The sequence below is a fragment of the Mastigoproctus giganteus genome, chromosome 1 (genome assembly GCF_048544385.1).
Source record: "Mastigoproctus giganteus isolate SK-2022 chromosome 1, ASM4854438v1, whole genome shotgun sequence".
In the NCBI taxonomy this organism is placed as follows: domain Eukaryota; kingdom Metazoa; phylum Arthropoda; class Arachnida; order Uropygi; family Thelyphonidae; genus Mastigoproctus; species Mastigoproctus giganteus.
Window position 1 is genome coordinate 184,465,782 of NC_143575.1, and position 21,912 is coordinate 184,487,693.

Below are 21,912 nucleotides of genomic sequence, written 5' to 3' on the forward strand. Positions count from 1 at the left end.
GTGGGATCAAATGATTATGTTACCAAAGGTGAATTCTCAATGGGAAGCCTTCAGGGACTTAATCTTGGAGGCTACTAGACTTTTCATACCAACTAAGAAATACTTAAAGTTTAAGCCTAAATGGATGTCAGATGAATTTATGAGGCTCGTGACAGAGAAGAAAAATTTATGGGATGAATATAAATTTTCAGGTAACACAGAAGCCTATGACAGATATAAGCTTGTCTGTAATTAAGTCACGAAGGCAGGCAAAGGCAGATTATTAGAAATCTTTGGCAAAGGATGAAAAGAAAAACAGCAAAGAGTTCTATACTTATGTAAACTCTGGAAGAAAAGGGATGAATCAAATTGGACAACTTCTCATAGATGGGTTGACTATTGATGATCATGCTCAGGCAGCTGATAAACTGAATGAGCATTTTGCATCTACATTCATACTTGAGGAGTTATTCAATGAGGGGAATGCCAGACATTTATCAAAATCTAACAGGGTGTTTTTGTAATAACTGAGAGCAAAGTGGAGGAGAAATTGTTGAACATAAGGAAGGCACCTGGGTGGAGACGGAATCTATCCAGTTATATTAAAGGAGGCAGGAAAGTATGTAAGGAAACCTTTAGCCATAATTATGAGAACTTCCTTGGACTCACGGATGGTCCCCATAGACTGGTGTGCAAATAGTAATAATATTATCACCAATTAAATGTATCACCAATTCACAAAGGGGGTTCAAAAGGTGAGACAAGTAACTATAGACCTGTTAGTTTAATTTGTGTTCTGGGGAAAATAATGGAGTCACTGGTTAAAGAAGCATTGCAGTAACATCTAGACAAGACTCCAGTAAAAAGGGAGGTCTTGTCTGACCAATTTGATTGGATACTATGATGTGGTCACAAAGGAACTGAATATCAAAAATAATTTTCATATCATATACTTATACTTGGATTTCAGGAAAGCTTTTGATACTGTTGCACATGGAAGACTGCTGTACAAATTGGAGAGATATGGCATTAAGGGTAAGTTGCTACAATGGATAAAGGGATGGTCTTGGGCCCATTTTTGTTTTGCGTATTCATCAATGATATTGATGAAGGTATATCAGGATTAATGTCCAAGTTTGCAGATGATACAAAAATTGGCAGGGTTGTTAACGACAGTAAAGACAGTATGCTACTGCAACAGGATCTAGATAAGTTGGGAAAATGGGCTGAGAGGTGGTAACTGAAGTTTAATGTTGACAAATGCAAAGTATTGCAAATGGGTAGCAATAACCCAAGAGAAACATATGAACTGTGGTACTACACTCAGGGAAGTGGAAAGTGAAAAAGACCTGGGGGTAATTGTGCAGTCAAATATGAAATTTGCTTCATATTTGACTTCATATTTGTTCAATAGTGCAAGGATCACTGTCACCTCTGCCTGCAGCTTTTGTTAATCTAGTAGTCTCTGCATCCCCTGAGCAAGCAGTTTTCCGGCCCACCTAACACTGCCTTGATAATATCGGCAAATATTCTTGCACCCTTACTATTTAAGTGCATCTCATATGTGTAGAACCAATCTCTCCTCTTAAAAAGCACAGACCATGCTGGGAAAAATTCTATCCCACGAGCTTTGCACAATCTCTCCAGGGCCAAATTTATTGACAAGGTTCTCATCATATACTCCCTCTATTGTGTTTGGGCACAATTTCAAACCCTCTCAAATTTAACAATTTAACACTACCTTGTGCTTTTTTTTTTTTTTTTCTACATTGCCCAGATCTACTTTTAATGTCATTTATTTTGTTTTAAATAAATGAACAAATTAATTAAATTAAAACAAATTACTTTTCTAACTTCTTATAGCCAAAACGTATTAAGAACAGAAAATAAAGATCAGTGTAAATGTAGAGAAATAAATAAATCAGAGAAGATCACTATAGGTTGGTCTAAATTGTATGACCACTTGGAAAACATTTTCACTTGGGGCAGCCAAGAGAGGTTAGAATCCAGGGTTATCCCCATTAAAGATATGTAACCTTATCTAGTAATCTGAGTGTTGTTGGAGATGATTAAGTGAGCACACAAATTAGTCCCAGAAGATGCACATAGAACCATGCTGCTGTGCATGTGTAAGTTTGTTCAAAAAGGGGATGACAGTGGCATAGATTATCACTTCAAAAAATATTTCCCTCAGAGTTAAGCTGTATAATGGATCTGTATGATCATTCCCAACTGAAGAAGTGGTAAATAAATACCTTCATTAATTGATGTGAGCAGACAAGCTCGCAAAAAATGAGAAACAAATATAGAAATAAAATTTTATACCTTCTTCGAGCACCATAAGGGCAGATTTCTTCATCCTCTTCTTCCTTTGTTTCTTCTCTCCTAAATTATCTGCTGGGCAGGAATTTATACTATCAAAATGTGGAATGTCTTCTAACATCTCTTGAACTTCAGCTTTTGCATAATAAATAAATAAATAAACAGCTCTACAAACTTTTTAAGGTTTAGAAATCAAATTTTATTATAAAATATTCATTTTTCTTATTGCAAGTAACAGCTTTTGTAAATTAGTTCACAGAATACTGGAAGAACATACACTATCATTAAAAGCATTAAAAAGGGAGAGAGAGAGAGAGAGAGAGAGATAAATGACTGAGAAACCCAATTTTTAGTACAGTGTAGGCTCACTTTTTGCCTACAGTACTGCAGATAGCCTCTAAACTTTTCCTCAATTTTTAGAAAGTTTAAATAGAAATATTTTGGCATTTCACATACAGGAAAAATATTTTGATGCAGCTTGTGAAGTCTGCCTCCATGGTTAATATTGTATAAACATCTCTAGTAACCTTAGAGATACTCAGTGGGATTAAGATTGCATGCTCCAAGCTGGCATTACAGTGACCTCTTCAAAAGAGGTCAACCAAAAAAAAAGTGAGAGTGTTAAACTATAGCCTGTGGCAGCCCTATGAAGATTCGATCAGTCCTACATAAAGTTGAAATTTAAACATATCTAATAAATCACATACAAAAGTTTTCCATTGTGTGTAGAACAGTTTCAGATTTTTACATATAGCAATAGGGAGTCTCATTAGTCAGATCGTATTAGTAAATCAGTTACATCCCACTACGTGTAAAAGCTTTTGAAGTCTTTCCCCACCCCAATATGGAAATTACTGCAAAACCAAGAGCAGATATATTCAAGGTGGAAAGCCATTGCATAAAAGAATATTATGCTGGTCTTAAATGTTTCAACTAGCAAAGGTTTGGGCACACTTTCTTACAAAAGGGAAGCTTGGGTAGGCACTGTGTTCCTTATTTTATAGCTGGCATAGGTATGTCCTACAACAGCTATGAAATAAGGAACACAGAGCCAAAATGTTCTAACTGCAAAGCTGCACACCTAAGTTTCAATCACTCTGTGACTAACCCTAACTGCCCTGTTTATCAGTGTGCGGTTAAACAGTATCAGCTTATAATAAACTATGGATAGCCATGATAATCATATGGCACTGAAGTTCCTCAAGCTAACTGCACAATGAGCTCATGCTACAGTTGACCAAGCAAAACTAAAAATGGAAGAGCATAACATACATATCCTAACTATCCAGGGACCATACACTCATGAAAGTATGGTTAAGGGTTACCCCCGTCCCTCAAAGTAGTGGGAAACCATCTCTGATGGTTTCCCACTACGGATATGAAGGAAGGGGGGTTATGCTATTAGTTAAGAAACACATAAAATCCAAGGAAGTGAAGCCAGTTGACATCGCTGGGCAGTGCAGTGCAGTGTCAAATCAATTTGGTGTGACATAAGCACTGGGAGATCAAAATTGAGAGTAGGAGTGTGTTATAGGCCTAATGACTCTGATGAGTATAATAAGAAACTGTACAGGGAAATAGAGTGGGCCAGTAAATCAGAGAGTCTTATAATGGAGGATTTTAATTTCCTAGATATTGACTGGAATTTGTGGGTTGGTCACTCACACACTAGCAAGGCTTTTGTGGATTTATTGGATGATTGTTTTCTACATCAGCATGTTTGGGAGGCAACTAGAGGGAGTAATACTCTTGATCTGATTATCAGTAGTGATTCTTAAATCATAAAGAATCTGCAGATAAAGGAACCACTAGGTGGCAGTGATCACAGTGTGCTGAAGTGGGATTCAGCACACTACCATCAGTGGTACAGAGAAGGGTTTTTGCTTTCGTAAAGGCGACTACAGTGGTCTGAGACAGTATTTATATTCTATACGGTGGGACTAACTGATGATGTTACCAACAGCAAATTCAAAATGGGAAGCATTCAAAGAATTTATCTTGGAAGCTACTAGGCTTTACATACCAACTAAGAAATATTGTTCAAGGTTTAAGCCTAAATGGATGTCAGATGAACTAATGAGACATATGGCAGAGAAGAAAAATGCATGAGATACACAAAAATTAATGGGTGACATGGAAGCCTATGATAGATGTAAGCCAGTTTGTAACCAAGTCACAAAGGAGATTAGGCAGGCAAAGGCAGATTATGAGAAATATTTGGCAAAGGATGCATGAAAAGAAAAAGAGCAAAGAGTTCTTTACCTATGTAAACTCTAGAAGAAAAGGGATGAATCAGATTGATCCACTGGATATTGATGGCCCAACTGTTGATGATCTGCTCAGGTGGCTAACAAACTAAATGAGTATTTTTCATCTACATTCACACATGAGGAGTTATTCAGGGAGGGGAATGCCAGAGGTGAATTCAACTCTGGCAGTGAGCTAGATGATTTTGTAATAACTGAGACGAAAATGGAGGAGAAATTGTTGAAGATAAACATAAAAAAGGCACCTGGGGTGGATGGGATCTATTCAGTTATATTAAATTTATATTACCTGGCCACCCCAGGTGCCCTTCTTGTGTTTATCTTCAACAATTTCTCCTCCACTTTACACTCAGTTATTACAAGATTCTCTAGCTTACTGCTAGAGTTGAATACACCTCTGGCATTCCCCTCGCTGAATAACTCCTCATGTGTGAATGTCGATGCAAAATATTCATTTAGTTTGTTAGCTACCTGAGCAGGGTCATCAACAGTTGACCCATCGATATCAAGTGGACCAATCTGATTCATCACCTTCCTTCTAGAGTTTACATAAGTAAAGAACTCTTTGCTGTTTTTCTTCGCATCCCTTGCCAAGGATCTCTCGTAATCTGCCTTCGCCTGCCTAACCTCCTTTGTAACTTGGTTACAGATCAACTTGTATCTATCATAGGCTTCTGTGTCACGTGTTAATTTGTATGTATCCCATGCATTTTTCTTCTCTGCCATATGCCTCATTAGTTCATCTGACATCCATTTAGGCCTAAACCTTGAACAATATTTCTTAGTTGGTATGTAAAGCCTAGTAGCTTCCAAGATAAGTTCTTTGAATGCTTTCCATTTTGAATTTGCTGTTGGTAACATCATCAGTTGGTCCCACTGTATAGAATTTAAATACTGTCTCAGTCCATCGTAGTCGCCTTTACGAAAGCAATACCCCTTCCCTTTACCCCTAATGGTAGTTAACTCTTTGAGTAACTCCCACTTCAGAACACTGTGATCACTGCCACCTAGTGGTTCATTTAGGCTCCCGAACATGCTGATATAGAAAACAATCATCCAATAAATCCACAAAAGCCTTGCTAGTGTGTGAGTGACCAGCCCCCAAATTCCAGTCAATATCTGGGAAATTAAAATCCCCCATTATAAGACTCTCTGATTTACTGGCCCACTCTATTTCTCTGTACAGTTTCTTATTATACTCATCAGAGTCATTAGGCCTATAGCACACTCCTACTCTCAATTTTGATCTCCCAATGCTTAAGTCACACCAAACTGACTCGACACTGCACTGTCCAGCGATGTCGACTGGCTTCACTTCCTTGGATTTTATGTGTTTCTTAACTAATAGCATAACCCCTCCTCCCTTCCTATCCTGTCTATCCTTTCTGTAGACATTGTACTCCCCAAATTCCAGTTCTGCATTCCTTATATCTGTGTGACACCACGTCTCTGAAATCCCAACAATATCTGCCTTTGTTGTTTTGAGCAATACCTCAAATTCATAAAATGTATTTACTAAACTCCTAGCATTGGTGTACATGCAAGTATACATGCACCTGCTCTTCCTCTTAGCCACCCTAACACAACCCATGTGTTCACTTGTTCCCCCATTATTCCCAGCAGTCTCTGAAATATCCTGCATCTTATTTTCCAGGCTGCTGCTCATTCCAATAGAAGGAGTGCAAGAATCACTTTCTCCTCTGCCAGTGGCTACTGTTAATCTATTAGTCCTTGTATCCCCCCAATCTAGCAGTTTTCCGACCCACCTAACATGCCTCGATAGCATCAGCAAACATTCTTGCACCCTTTCTATTTAAGTGTATCCCATCCCTGTAGAAGCAGTCTCTCCTGTTAACAAGTACAGACCAGGCTGAAAAAAATTCTACCCCTTGAGCCCTGCACAATTTTTCCAGGGCCGAATTGACCGACAGGGCTCTCATCATATACTCCCTCCTATCGTGTCTGGGCAGAATTGCAGACACTTTCAAATTCAACCCTAATTCACGGCTTTTTTTCATCAGTGACCTGTACTTGTTAAGTAATTCCGCCGGTCTCCTACTCTTAATATCATTAGTGCCAACGTGTATAACTATATCACCTTTTGTGCCCTTAAAAGATGATATCCGCTAAAATGCTGTATGGAACTGGACTGGAGATGTGCAAATGTGACCCCAATTCACAAGGGAGGATCAAAGGCTGACACAAGTAATTATAGACCTGTGAGTTTAACTTCTGTTCCCGGAAAATTAATGGAGGCACTGGTTAAAGAAGCACTGCAGGATCATCTAGACAAGACTTCAGTTATAGCTCGGACACAGCATGGTTTTGTTAAGGGGAAGTCTTGCCTGACCAATTTGATTGGATACTATGATGTAGTCACAAAAGAACTGGATGCAGGGAATAACTTTGATATTATATACTTGGATCTTAGAAAGGCTTTTGATACTGTTGCACATGGAAGACTGCTGCACAAATTGGAGCAGTGTGGCATTGGAGGCAAATTGCTGCTATGGATAAAGGGGTGGTTGAGGGGGAGAAGACAGAGAGTGGTAATCAATGGACACTGCTCATCGTGGACTAATGTTATTAGTGGAGTCCCTCGGGGTTCAGCATTGGGTCCATTATTGTTTTCTGTATTTATAAATGATATTGATGATGCTATATCAAGCTTAATGTCCAAGTTTGCAGACGATACAAAGGTTGGCAGGGTTGTCAAGGACACTACTGACACTATGCTACTGCAACAGGATCTGGAAAGGTTGAGCAGATGGGCTGAGAGGTGGCAAATGAAGTTTAACATTGACAAATGTAAAGTACTGCATATGGGGAAACAGCAACCCCAGAGCAACGTATCAACTCTGTGGTACTACACTGACAGTGGTAGAGAATGAAAGGGACCTGGGGGTGGTTGTGCAGGCAGATATGAAGTTTTCTGAGAAGTGCAGACAGGCTGCAAGAGTAGCTCATGGTGTATTGTCGATGATATATAGGAATTTTTCTAGCAGGGATAAGGAGGTGATTATTCCCTTGTATAAGGCAATGGTCAGACCACACCTGGCGTACTGTATACAGGTCTGGAGGCCTCATTTCAAGAAGCATGTAGAGCTGCTGGAACGAGTACAGAGAAGGGCAACAAGATTTGTGAATGGAACAAAGGGGTGCTCTTACGAAGAAAGGCTTAAGTTTTACAAATTACAGTGTCTGGAGGCTAGGCACCGGCGAGTTGATCTGATAGAGGTGTATAAAGCCTTGAATGGTTTCAGCATGCTCAATGCTGATGGGATTCTTCCTCTTGCTCAGAATAATCACCTGAGAGGGCATAAATTCAAATTGAGAAAAGACAGATGTAGGATAGACGTGAGGAAATTTGCCTTTAGCCAGCGGGTGGTTGGTTGGTGGAATAGACTTCCATCCCTTGTCGTGGAAGTTGATAGCCTAAATAAGTTTAAGGCTCAGCTGGACAGGTATTTCGAATGAACAGAGGGGTGAAGTGGAAGTGGTTATTTTTTATTTATTTATTTTTATTTTTTGGCTGATGCTACATAAGCTTGCTTTCTTGCATCAAATGCCTCTACTAATGCTAATGCTAAAGTATGGAGTCGAGAGAGGAGGCGCTCTCACTTTTCCTTCTGTTGGTGCCCATGCCCCACCAGAAGGGAAAGTGGGAGCGGCGAGAAGGGGAGGAGACAGTAAGACCATCTCCTTTTCCCTCCCGGGGATAGGGGTATTAAAGATGAAGGAGGCTAGGTTGCGCTCTTCAGGTCGCAAAATGTCGTTTGCCAGTTGCGCTTTGTTATGTCTCTTTTCTTCAGTGGCGAGTCGGTTTCACTCCAGTCGCTCCTGGGGCAAGCCCTGTTCTTGTGTTTTTCCCTTTCTTGTCTCAGGGTTTTTCTCTGTAGTAACTCCATTTCATAGTATTTTATGATCTTGTGCAGTTTAACTTGTGGTGGTCTTTCGTCAGACACCATTTATGGTAATTAGCAGATTTCTACTCTTGAAGAGGTCTTGCACATATTGAGAAAGTGCTCTGTATTCCTCTTCTGTGTCAATGAAGTGGGATTCCAGTCCTTTCGGAAGGTAGCATATCTTTGTGATCAGCATGCCTCTGAGATCTTCGTATTCTGGACAGTCATAGACAAAGTGGTTCCAGTTCTCGAGTCAGCTTTGCAGACACCAAATCGAGGGGAGTGCTCCAGCACTTGCAATGCTTGTGTGCTTACAGTACTGCATGCTCGTGTGGTTGTTAATAAAACGGTCCTTTGTATCATATTCAGAGTTCTCCTATTGACTGCAAGCGATGTTTTGCTGTACCACACTGCCACAGCATAAGTTATCACAGGGATGAAGGTTGCCTTATAATACAACATTAGTGTTGGTTTTTTTAAACCCCAGTCTTGTCTCGTAACCCTCGCCACCAGTGCCGAGTAACATCTTATCTTCATCCTTATATATTGTAGGTGGGGTTGAAAGGATAATTCCTAGATATTTCATTTGGTTGGCGAATTTAATGGTTACACCTTCTATTTTAATTTGTGGTGGACGCCGTATTTGCAGGGTTCCTTTTAGTATAATAGTGGTTTTCTTTGGTGAAATTTTTAACTGGTTTCTTGTATCCCAGTGTTGTAGTTTCTGTAGAGCTTGGTTGGTGGTGGTTTCCAGTTGGGCTCTAGAGCCAGCCTCTATGGTAAGAATAAGGTCGTCCACAAAAGCCTGGGCCTCGACCAGCCACTGTCTAGGTTTAGGAGCTCATCGAGGACCATATTCCATAGGAGTGGCTCCAAGACAGATCCCTGCGGGCAGCCCAAGATATCATTATAGTCACATGTCCTGGACTATAATGACATCTTGTGACTTTTTGGTAATTGACGTTTATTTCTTCCTGCAAGATAGGCAGTCCTCTGTTACCTTGTATAGGTTGATAGGGACTGCAGCCTCCCTTAGTCTGCCCAGGATGCTTGGCCACCATAGTGAGTTGAATGCTCCAACAAATCAATTGAAACGACTGGTGGGTATTTTTTCTTGCATTCCTGCGCTGTCCAAAATCCGAAATGATTCCTAGCCGCCAGGTCTGCCCTCTCGTAGTGATTTTTGATTCACTTGTGCAGCAGTCTCTCATATAGATTGCTGACCGAGAGCAGTGCAATAGGTCTATATGACTCTGGGCATTCTGGTTTTTTGTTAGGATTTTTAAGTATTAACTTGGTGTTTGCGGTTTTCTATGCTGTTGGGGGATTTGCCTGTTTCCAGGCATCTGTTATATAGTGTAAGTGTTAAGTGCAGTGCATATTCGTCAATTATTCGTCGGTTTTCTTCAAGGTCTCTGGTTCAATCATGTCCAGTTCTAGGCATTTGCGATTTCTAATCTTGGTGGTAGCCTCAGCTAGCTCCTCAAAGGTGAAGAGGGGATTCGATTGCAGAGGTGATATAGTTTGCATTGTCCTTGCAAATTTTGTGTTGTTCTTGCATGGTTAGTGTTGCTGGTTCCTTGAAGAATTTGTCCAGAATGTTGCCCATTGACTGCTCCCATGTAGTTGTTAGGTTTCCCTCCGTGTCATGTTAGTACTAATGACCTTGCCCCTGGGGAGCTTGTTGGTTATGACCTTGTATACTACGCCCCAGGGGTCAGTGTCTCCTGAAGTAGACATTAGACACTCCCAAGAACGCTTCTTACTTTTTTTTATGGTGTCCATGTAATGGTTCCTAGCTTCTCTGTAACGTTGTGTCAGGACCACCACCTCTTTTTCGGGTCAGGTTCTGCGAGCTCTCCGGAAGTCTTTTCTTGTTTTTTTGCATCTGTTGTTGTAGTACACCAATTTCTGGTGTCCACCAGGGTACTGAGCCGGGTTTTGGATTTTTTTCTTTTTATCGTTCGATCGCTGATGTTCAGTAAAAATTTTGTAGTTTACCTCTGAAGGTGATCCGGGTCACTCTGGGGGTTTATGTTTTCCAGATTGTGTCTAATTGTCATGGTGAGCAGCTCTCTATACAGTGTCCAGTCTGCTTTTGCAACTGCATCTCTGTTTTGTGGTTGGGTTGTTTGAGTTATTCTTGTTAGTTGTCTTTCTATTGAAAAGGATATTGCCTGGTGGTCTGAGGTGGTCCATACGTCCTCCACCCTCCAGTCAGTCACATGTCCAGCCATACCCGTTTTTTTTTTTTTTTGTTAGTTGTTGGCACATCAGCTTCTGTGGCCATAATGCATCTCCCTAAGTTTTGCATTTTCTACTATGATCCAGGCCCAAGGCGGGATTTGAACTCGTGACCTTTGGTTGCATGAAGGCACTTTACCCACCCAGCTAGCCTGGTCAGCAGTATACTCCTGGTGGCCAGGGAGACATCGATTGTGGCCTCCAAGAGGGTGTTCGGAAATGTTGGCAGATGGTGGGGTCGATTTAGTACAGTTAGATGGGATCCTGCGAGGTAGTCTTCTAAGAGTTGTCCATTTAAAGTTCCTCACCTGTCTGGGGTGGTGCTGTGTTGTACGGGGAGCGGCAGTTGACATCAGCACCAATGATGACTCTTTGATTTGGTAGGGTATCCTGTAAGCATCGGAGGTAAAAAAAAAAAGCATCGGAGGTAGTCGATTGCAAAATCTATATCTTGTCCCAGTCTGCAGTAGAGTGCTATGACATATAGGGATCCTAATGCTGTGCCAAAATTGTGCACAAGAAGCCCGTGGAGTACACAGCTGTGATTTTACTTGCACTGATGTTGGTGTTTCTTACCAGCATGGCAGCCCACGGGGTGTCGTCATCCATGTGAATCACCTTGTAATTGTGTGGGTATACTGCAACCCACTTTAGATGTCCGTACGGTTCCTGGACTATAATGACATCCACATTTTCGTCTTCAGTCCATATCTTAGTTTTTCTTTGTCCATAGTTTTTTCTGTCATTTTCTGATTTGAATTGCTCATTTTGTCCCAGCTGGTATCTGACTTCGGGTCATCGAGGCTGTTGCGGTTTAACAAGTTCAGGACCTCCCCGTCAGGAAGAGGCTAGGAAATGATAGCAAATGATGCCAACCGCGAATCCGTGGCGCAATTTGTTGCCTGGCAATGTTCAGTTCAAGTTTTTATCTTTCTCCAGTTACAATATGTGGGGGGGGCACCCAAATGTGAAAATAGCCTTAGAGAGACCAAACTAATTTCTGTTGGGGTTTTCTATGATGCAGGTTACAATGGCGAACACAGTTTTTACACTAGTGGTGTAGTTACAATGATTTGATCCATCCATGAGAGTCTATGGCAGATGGGGGGAGACACTAAAATCATTGTTCCTTGCATTTAAGTTGACGATATCATTTCAATTTTGAGGCAGAAGCACAGTCCAATGTTACTGTGATTGGGACACCTCCCCAGTCAAGTGAAAACTATCGATGTGGCCACTGCTTAATATCAGTGCCTCTCTATGGCCTGGCTGCCAGCCACATGGGTCACCATTGTAGGTCTGGCAACAAAGGACACAGATAAAAAACACTGGTAGTTTACTAGATTTCCAATAGAATGCAAAAATATTCTCACTTAGTGATTCCTCATATTAGTTTCTTTCAGCTTGAACAACTTTTTTAACTATATACACATTTTAAACTACTAAATTCCACTAAATATCAGGAGCACAATAAAACGTGTCCGGACACTAAGGCGGCCATATTGGCTTCCATAGGGGATGAGTAAAGTGTGTTTAGTGTCAAACGGCACCAGGAGTTCTGCGTTTCTTGCATTGTGACGGGTGTGCCAGTTTATGGAAATGCCAGAGATTTAAAAGTGTGTCGATATTGTACATGTGTGGTGGTGTGTACCATTGTTCACCTGGTCATTTAGCCGCTATACCCCTACTGAGGCCCAATATTGCCCCAATTTCGTCCTGTAGAGGCAGAGTAACAAACCCATTAGTTTTAGTTGTACTCTGGCAGGTCCTGCCACCTATTTTCCTAAGATTTCAGTGGCTAGGACGTAAAAAAAAAAAGAAATTTTATGCCCTTGCATGGCGGGGAGGCACTAGGAATGGGAGGCCAAAAGTGGTGGGTGAAGGTGATTTTAGTTAGTTTAATTTAGATTGTGTGGGGCATTCACTTGCATGCAGGTAGAGTGGGGGGAGACTGAAGACTGGGGGAGGAAGGCAGAGACATGGAGCCAATAGGGAAGACAGCTCCAGTTAACAGTGGGGCATACCTATGCCCCACCACAGTAAGAATGGGAGTGGCAAGAGGGAGGCAGCGGAACTGTCACCTCCCCCACCTGCCAGGGGGTGGTGGAAAAGGTGACCCAGGCAAGGGAGCAGGCTCAGGTCTCCAATAGGGTGCTGCATGCCCAGAATGCGACTTGTCGATGTTGCATTTGGTATACACCAATAGGATTGATCCTCTTCCAGGATTTAAGATCTCTTCTCTGATGTCCATGTGAGCCAAGTTTGGCCACCTATTTGGAGTGCAGAGTGCCCAAAATGGATTCTTAGTTGTTGGGCACTTCTTGCTTTAATATAAACAGGGTATTTGTTATCTCTTGTCGAATGTATGTGGGGAAACCTTTGCCACTTGCAATTTGCACAGACTTGATCATTTTCTCTGTTGGAGCAGTTTCCAAAGCTGTGCCCCTTCTGAGCCCAGTGTCCGCATGTTGCCTCCTGTTGAACACATGTGGATGGTATGGCTGAATTGGCAACATCAGAAGCACTTTGGCACAGCAATGTGATCCCTGAAGCGATAGCTCCAGTTTATGTATATTACTCTTGTTTTGTTATGAGTTTCCATGCATCAGGGGCCAGTCCGACCACCCAATTTGTCAGGTGGTCATTCCTGCTCTTGGTTTTGTTCTTGGGCATTAGTAGAGTAGTATGGTCTCTATGGAGTAAGTCTTGCTGGAGGTTGCGTATATATATATCTCCTCACATATGACAGTAGGGGGGCAGGTCTTTCTCAATATCAATTATGACAATAGAGGGGCCTTTTTCTCTGGGCAGCTCAGCAGATAGTCCAAGTGTCGGAATCTTGGGGTTATTGATGATGAGATCAGCATCACTTTTGGTTTCAGTCTCAATTATGACTCGTGTTTTGGGTCTTCCTAATGGCTCTGATTTTAATTGTTCTAAACTCTTGAGTTAGGGAGTCAATGACCTTTTTTTTGACCTCTTCATAGTTTTAATTGTCAGCAGTTGTAGGTTTGAGAACCATGAGGTGTGCTGCAGGGAGAATTGATACTGATATTTATTACTTAAAGTGGTCCCAGCCAACCAATGGAAACCCTGCTGTCAGTTTCACATAATTTAGCAGTACTCTTATATACTCCCTCTCCTGTTTTCCCAAGTACAGGGAGGGAAAAAACCTGCCATTACCAAAAAAGATTGATATGAATAAATTGAAAATAATCAAATTACATAAAAAATAAATATACATATAATTAAATTTCAGACAAAGTCCAAACTTCATTAGAAAGAGCTGCATCTGTTCAGTCTGTTGGAAAGCCAGATGCGCCAGGAAATGCCGAGAACAGAAATGCCAGCGGCAGGAGCTGGAGTTACAGTGGATATAGCACTCAAGCCTCCACGATTTCACAGAACTTTACGTAATTCAGCACAAGGAGCTGGAGTTGCAGTGGATAGAGCAAACTCAAGCCTCCATGATTTCACAGAACTCTAGGTAATTCGGCATACACCATACTGCATTACAAATCCAGGGCTTTCAGATGCAGAAGAGTCTACCGCCTAAGAAATATTGCAGTTGCAAAGGCTTGAAAAGCCATTTTCTCCTGATTATCAACTAGAATTGTCTTGCAGCCTTCTGCCGTAAGATTGAGATTACTAACCCGAGATACCAATTCAATTTGTAGATTGCTGTACTCCTCATAGTTGTACATAATATGTTCCCATGATTCATGATTCTCTTTTGCCACAATGGCAACTAGATCTTTCAGTAATTCCTAAATCATGCAACTTTGATTTAATCGACCCATGACCAGTTAATAAGAACATAGCTTGTAAGTTTGGGGCAAACCATTTGAATTTTATCGAGGCTGCATTTCTTAAATCTGGGAAAATGTTTTTTTGTATAATCTGCCTTTTATCACAAACACTCGAACGCTCTTGCCAGACTTTTACCAAAGCATCCCAGATTTTTGTCCTTTCCTTACTGGGATTTGCCAAGATGTCCACCTGTATATTCAGAAAAGAACAGGGAATGCCATGGCGAATGAAGTAAGCCAATGCACAATACAACAAATGCAGATCAATAGGCAATTTTCCAGTCACAACCGGTAAAGCTGGGTCGACACGGTTCTGCATGCCATGCACATCCTAAGGAGCATTACTCTTTGAATGGAACTAAGCATTCTAGTAAATACTTTTCCGCTTACACACACAAACCAAATTGGTACACTATATGTTACGACGGGGATAAATACACATTCGTATAGCAAGTTCAACGCCTTATCTTTTATTCCCCAGTCAACTCTAGTGATCCAAATAAATTTCCTCACCTTTTCTGATAGCTAAGTAACATGTGAATTAATATTTCACTTTTTTCCTTTTATGTTTATTGGCTACGGATTATCCAGGGTGAGGATAAGACTATACAACCAGCACAATTTGTATCTAAAGACCGCTAGGGGATTTTTCCCAAAATGTATTTCCATCATTCCTTACCACCTAAGGAGTTTAAATTTAAATGTATTATGGAGGTTAAGACAAAGTCCAATTTGTGCACCACTCCTTTCGAGCTGGAATCGTATTCTGTGGCGAGTTTTATCTTTTTTCTGGATGAAAAACTCGAGTTTCCATGGCACTCTCTTCTTCAGCTACTATGCAAAAAAAGTCCATAAATGTTCCTCTCTTCGAGATGGAACTCGAATCCAGGCCTTTTTCTATAAAATGCTTGCTGTTGTTGTTCTTGGGGTTTAGGAGCATCCGCAACTAAGGTCATGCTGCTCAGTGTATGTTATCTGTATTTGTGTGTTCTGAGGCGAATTTTCTGTTTGCAGGATGAAAACCCCAGTCTCCAGTAGAAAAAAACACGATACTCTCTCTCTCACTCGAGATCAACTAACTCAGCCACGTTCTGAAAAAGACCCATAAAATTCCTCCTGTCATTGAGAGAATTGAACTTAGGTCTTTTCTACTCAATGTGGGAGAACGGCGATCCTACAAACTGTGCTATCCACGAGGGCCTGATATCGTATTCTATGGTGAGTTCTCTTTTTTTACTGGATGAAAAATCCAATTTCCGTGGAACCCTCCTCTTCGGCCACTATGCAAAAAAAGCCCATAAATGTTCCTCCCATTGGGATGGAACTCAAACCAGGACCTTTTTCCATAAGAGGGAACGATAATGATCGTAACCACAGTACTACTGACGAGGGTCAATTACATGAAAGGCCATGGAAAGAGGAACACTTATCTAATATTGACGTGCTATACATAACATCCCATAGCTGTCCCACATTGGAGAGTGTCCGATCTACATCTAACAGCGTGTTCAACCGTGTCTCACCGATGCTCTAATTCTAGTTAGAGGGTAGGTCTTAGCTTTCTTCACGATGTTCCACCAGTAAGCCTTCCCACAAGTCAAACTTCTCCAACTTCTTATTCTCATGGTCTTTAAGCCCTTTTTACATCATCAATCCATCATTTTCGTGGTCTTCCCCTCGCCCCCCCCTCCCTATAGGTTTCCATTTCATTATACTCTTAGTTGTTCTGTTGTCATCCATTCTCATGACATGTTCCAACCAGGCAAGTCTCTAGCTCTTCACAATTCTGACGATGTCCGTACCCTGAATAAGGTGGTCAAGTTCATAGATTTGGAATCACTAGAAGGGGATTAAATTTTTAGTGCTATGTGCCAGCTGTACATCTACCCATGCATCAAATTTGACTGCGCTCACCCAGCCAGTTTTATTTCCATGGTGCAGCCCACTTGCTTCTATTAGGAGCCAATTGACCTATTGCAGTATCATTTCAATAAGGAAAAGGTCTGCATCAAAAAAGAGATATGCATTTTATAAAAAATTAAAGAAGGAAAAATTTTTAACTGAAACCCCTCAAGTAGCAAAATTTTCAGGGATACCTCCAATCATGGTTTCTACAAGAAGGGGTAAAATTGGTCATGTGATTGTGATCAAGTACAGCATTAAAGATTTAAAAAAGCAAACAAACAAACAGCACATAGTCTAAAAAGCATGCTAAATTCTACTCTCACAGAGGATGGGCGGTTACCTAGCAACCAGAGAATGATATTGTCTCGTGTGTTCATCCATTTTCTAAAACAGCCGCTCACTGTGCTCAGGTACAAACAAAACCAAGAAGGAATCACTGTAATGAGGTGTTCCCAGTCTCTTGATATTTGCCACCGGTTTGTTAGTTCGCCTGAGCACAATATGATAGAAGTTCCCTGGCACCATGGTGTTGCCAAGACGATTTTGTCAAGGCAAGGGGAGAAAGACCGTAAGGATGTCAATTTTATGAACCTGTCATTAGATGGTTTCCCGAAGATGGATTGTAGATATTACCAGATGAAACTACTGTATTCTGAAATAACAAATGCCCAACTTCTGAAAACAAAGCACCAACGCCAAATCTACAGATTCGGGGATGCTCTTTTGTAAGATTATTACAAAGACAAAGATTCTTTCATTATTTAAGAAATGGATATTTCTTTATCTTTCTTTCTCTCGCTACAGTTTCGACAGTGGTGTTCCTCTATTCGGGGTAGTTTGCATTACGGTTAAAGGAGTGTGTTAAGTGGCTCCATCGAACTAATGCTTTTGAGTTTTGCTTTCAAAGCATTCTGATCCAGTAAATCCACAAGACAAAGCTCCACTTCTCATTTACATTTCAAATGAAAATAATTTTGTCGGTGACCCGACTCGCCAGAGTGGAAAGATCTGCTCTTAGAAGTGAATCTGTAAACTGGAGGATTGAGAGCAAATAAAGAGAACTGAAAGACGTTTGGTTACAAACACACAGACGCACAGGTCCTTCTAATTCTTGTGGACAGAAATACGGCGGATATTCGATTTTAAATAATTTTTCTAACAAGAGTTTGATAAAAGATGAGTGGTGATGAGTGAGGAAAGTAGAAGAGTTTGAAATTAATTAAATTGTCAAAGACAAAACAAAATGCTTCGAATGTTTGTGAAGTCGGAGATAAAATTTGATCTCTGACAGTTTCTTAGTCTTCCTTTGAAAGTTTGCTGGAAACAAATATAATCTCTTAACTCTGTGCCATTGTTGTGCTCTTCATGCGGAGAGATGAAATGACAGAAGAGAAAAATCAATAGAATAACCTATTCTGTATGCCAACTGAAAAATAGCAGCGAGAGAGAGAAAGAGATGAAAAGGATGTTGGATGGATGAGATGACATTGATACAATAATAAAGTTTCTCTAACAGTTCGGTTACTCTAAAAAAAAAACCCTGAACACTACAATACGAATGACATTTAGCCTCCCTCTATTGGACGCTAAAGGAACTAAAACTGAATACTGAAATACGAATGATATTTTAGCCTCCCTCTATTGAAAATGAAAGAAACTAAAAACTGAATAATAAAATGCGAATGACATTTTATTAGATGATGAATGATAAAAATCTCCCTCTTCTGGACAATAAAAGAACTAAAAGTCCCCCTGGTGGACAATACATGAACTAAACCTTCCACTACCGGATACAAAAGGAACTAAAATTGAATAACGAAATTTTCCCCCCTCTATTGGATGCTAAAGGAAGTAAAACTGAATAGTGAAATAAAATGATATTTTAGCCTCCCTCTATTGGTCACAAAAGAAACTAAAACTGAATAATGAAATGCAAATAACAACTTATTGTAAAATGAAGGAACAAAAACTTCCTATTCTGGATATCAAAGAACTAACTCCCTCCCCGTCTGCTGGACAATAAAGTAACTAAAATTGGATGGTAAAATATGAATGACGTTTTAACCTCCCTCTATTGAACACCAAAGGAAATAAAAACGGAATACTAAAATATGACAGAGGTATTTTATAAAGCGCCCTCTATTAATGTAGAAACTGATTATAACGAAACGCGAATGACCTTTTAGTCCCCCTCTATTGGATAGTACAAAACTAAAAAACTGAATATACTAAAATACAAATGACATTTTAACCTCCTATTGGATACTATAGAAACTAAGAAACTAAGTACTGAATATACTAAAATGTGAAGGATATTTTAATCTCTCTATTGGGCATTAAATGAACTAAAAAACTAAACTATAATATACGAATGTTGTTTTAACTTCCCTGTAGTGAATATTACAGGAACTAAGAAACTGAATATACTAAAATACAAAGAAAGTTTTAATCTCCCTCTATTGGAAATTAAAAAAACTAAAACTGGATACTAAAATATGAAGGATATTTTAATCCTCCTCTATGGGACATTAAAGGAACTAAAAAATGAAACCCTAATATATGAATTACGTTTCATCTTTCCTCTAGAGGATATTATAGGAACCAAGAAATTGGATATACTAAAATACAAAGGAAGTTTTAACCTCCCTCTGTTGAACATTAAAGGAACTAAAACTAAATAAATATATGAAAGACATTTTGCCTCCTATTAGACATCAAAGGAACTAAAAACTGGATAATGAAATACGATTGACATTTCAACTTCCCTCTAGTGGTTACTACAGGAATTAAAAACAGAACACACTAAAATACGACTGACATTTTAACCTCCCTCTATTGCAGGAACTAAGAAACTAAATATTAAAATATGAATGATGTTTAGCCACCCTCTAATAGACATTAGACTTAAAAGTGGATAATAAAATATGATTTATTTTTCAACCTTCCTCTATTGGTTACTATAGTAACTAAATTCTGAATATACTAAAATACAAAGGATATTTTAATCTCCCTCTATTGGACACTAAAGGAACTAAAAACTGGATAATAAAATACGATTGACATTTCAATTTCCCTCTAGCGGATACTACAAGAACTAAGGAACTGAATGTACTAAAATACGACTTACATTTTCATCTCCCTCTGTCGGGCACTTCAGGAACTAACAATGAATGGATGGTCCCCAAAGTTTATTTTATTTCTGATTTTGTTTACATTGTGTACATCTCTCCTAGGGATAATGCAAAGTTCATCATATTTGTTCCGTGAATGAAATTACGAAGGTCAGGAAGCACCACGAAGCCTCATATCAAAGTTGTAATCCTCCGAGGCCAACATGATCGTTTATTTAAGCTCCTGAACATATAATCCCAGGCAAGGACATGCTTAATTGTAGAGTAGAGAAAGTTTTAATTGGCAAGCAGATGTGTAATCAGTGTTTAGGCAGAGAATAAAGAGAATTGGATTATCCAACTTTTAGGTTAGACTTTGGATAATTCTAGACTAACTCCAAGAAATTTCCTCCTCCTTCAGCCTCTCTCAAGCAAGAAATTAAATATTCATTTAGGGCTTGAGTACTACGTTGTGAACTTAGGAGATTTGAAAAGATGAAGAAAGGGGAGGTGGTTGTTTAGAAACTAAATCACATGCGGATGAACTCTCTCTTAAAAATATATAGGAACAACTTGTATTGAGATATATACTATCTTCTAAAAAGTATTAGGATGCCCCTAAAATATAGGGGCATCCTAATACTTTTTAGGAGAGAAAGAAGGAAAGAAGGGAGGAACTTATTATGTATTTGGAGTACGTTCCTTGATTGGGTAGACTCTTGTAGATGAAATGTACAAAACTAAATCAATTATTTTATTGTCGCTAGAGTGAAGAAATAAACTATTTCTCTTATTTTGTAGTCGATTATTCATTTGGATCAACACTTGAAGCCCAAACACCAAAAGAATCCTTTGGATGAGGAAAGTTGTGATTTGACCAATATCCCCTTCTGGTTTTCATCTAATCTACATGGAATGGTGTTGGGGTAGGTTAATGGAATATTCTTGGGGGGGGGGATTATTGGTTTACTCATTTTGTGTCGATGTAAGCAATGCTTTTGTGTGGGGTTCTGATGAGGGGCAGCTGCGCTCTTGTGGCGCTTCTTTGGGACAGTGTCATTGTAACCTTTGCAGGAAATGTACAGATGACGGGGGATGGCTACTTTTAATGGGACAATGCACACTTGTCGGCTCCAACTGACTGGCCGTGCTAGCTGTACCTACCCTGAACTTGCGGAGTATATCTCTCTCTCCTTTTTTTTTTTTTTTTTTTTTTCGGCTTCTTTCTTCTGTTTCCTGCCATCCGTTCTTTTATCCCCCCCCCCCTATTTTTCTCTTACAGAATAATTTTTTTTTTTTTTTTTTTATATTTATTTATTTATTTATTTTATTTTATTTTATTTTTTTTTTTTTTGTGGGGTGGTGGTTTTCGTCCACCCGCCACCCCACTCCTCTCTCTGGTGAGGCACTGGGCATGCCACACTGTCATCAGGGGCCATCTTCCCTATTGGCCCCTTTCTTCTGTTTCCTACCCTCCAGTCTTCTGCCTTCCTCCCTTACTTTTCTCTTGCACAACGTTTTTTTTTTTTTTTTTTTTTTTTATTTAGTTTATATATATATATATATATATATATATATATATATATTTGTGTGCGTGTGTGTGTGTATATACATATATTTATATATACACATACACGCATTCCCCACAGGTCTAAATCTAAAAACATCAAAATTACTGCCCGACCTATTTGGCCCTAGAACAAGTTATCAGCGAACAACCCTACGCTCTGTTAAAATTACAACCGTTGCTCAAGAAACAGCGATCATCTCATTCTCAAATCTGGTCCTAGCCACTGAAATCCCAGGAAAGTAGGTGGCAGGACCCGCCAGAGTACTCTAGCTACAGTGGTACACCCGGTCAGCCTCCCCGTGGCATGGTGTGGTAACGTCGGGTCCCACTAGGGGCTCGGCGGCTAATAGACCGGAGGAACAAAGGGCACAACACAATATACAGCACATGACCCCCACACACTTCAAATCTCTGGCCCCGATACAATGTACACCCGCGGAGATGGGAGAAATCCCAGGAGCCGTTAGACACTAACATACCTTATACCTTATACCTTATGTATGTCGGTTGCTATAGTAACTAATCTTGGCAAGCTATATCATCAAGGAAGCGTAATACGAGGATTAAAACCAGAAAAGGCTAATACTTGAACTCATACTAAAACTAGCAACAAAAATAAAATCCAGACGACGGAGAAACCCAGAGAATTAAGAAAAGTGAAAGCCGTATTTCGTTGGTTACACAGCAAGACAAGGATTCACCAGAAGTATGCTGTGAACCAGAGAGATAAATAGAAAGGGCAAGTAGAGAGAGAGAGAGAAGAAAGATTGAGGGAGAAAGAAACACGGGGACAGAGAGAGA

At 40.0% G+C, this 21,912-nt stretch overlaps 1 protein-coding gene across 1 annotated transcript in view; it reads right to left on the reverse strand.

Annotated features, from left to right (window-relative positions):
- LOC150091361 (protein mono-ADP-ribosyltransferase PARP4-like) overlaps positions 1-21,912 on the reverse strand; it is a 577,845-nt gene that overhangs the window by 172,276 nt on the left and 383,657 nt on the right. Inside the window, exon 20 of the mRNA XM_090390099.1 lies at positions 2,305-2,436. Coding sequence (XP_090246225.1) covers positions 2,305-2,436 — 132 coding nt within the window. The remainder of the gene's footprint in view (positions 1-2,304; positions 2,437-21,912) is intronic.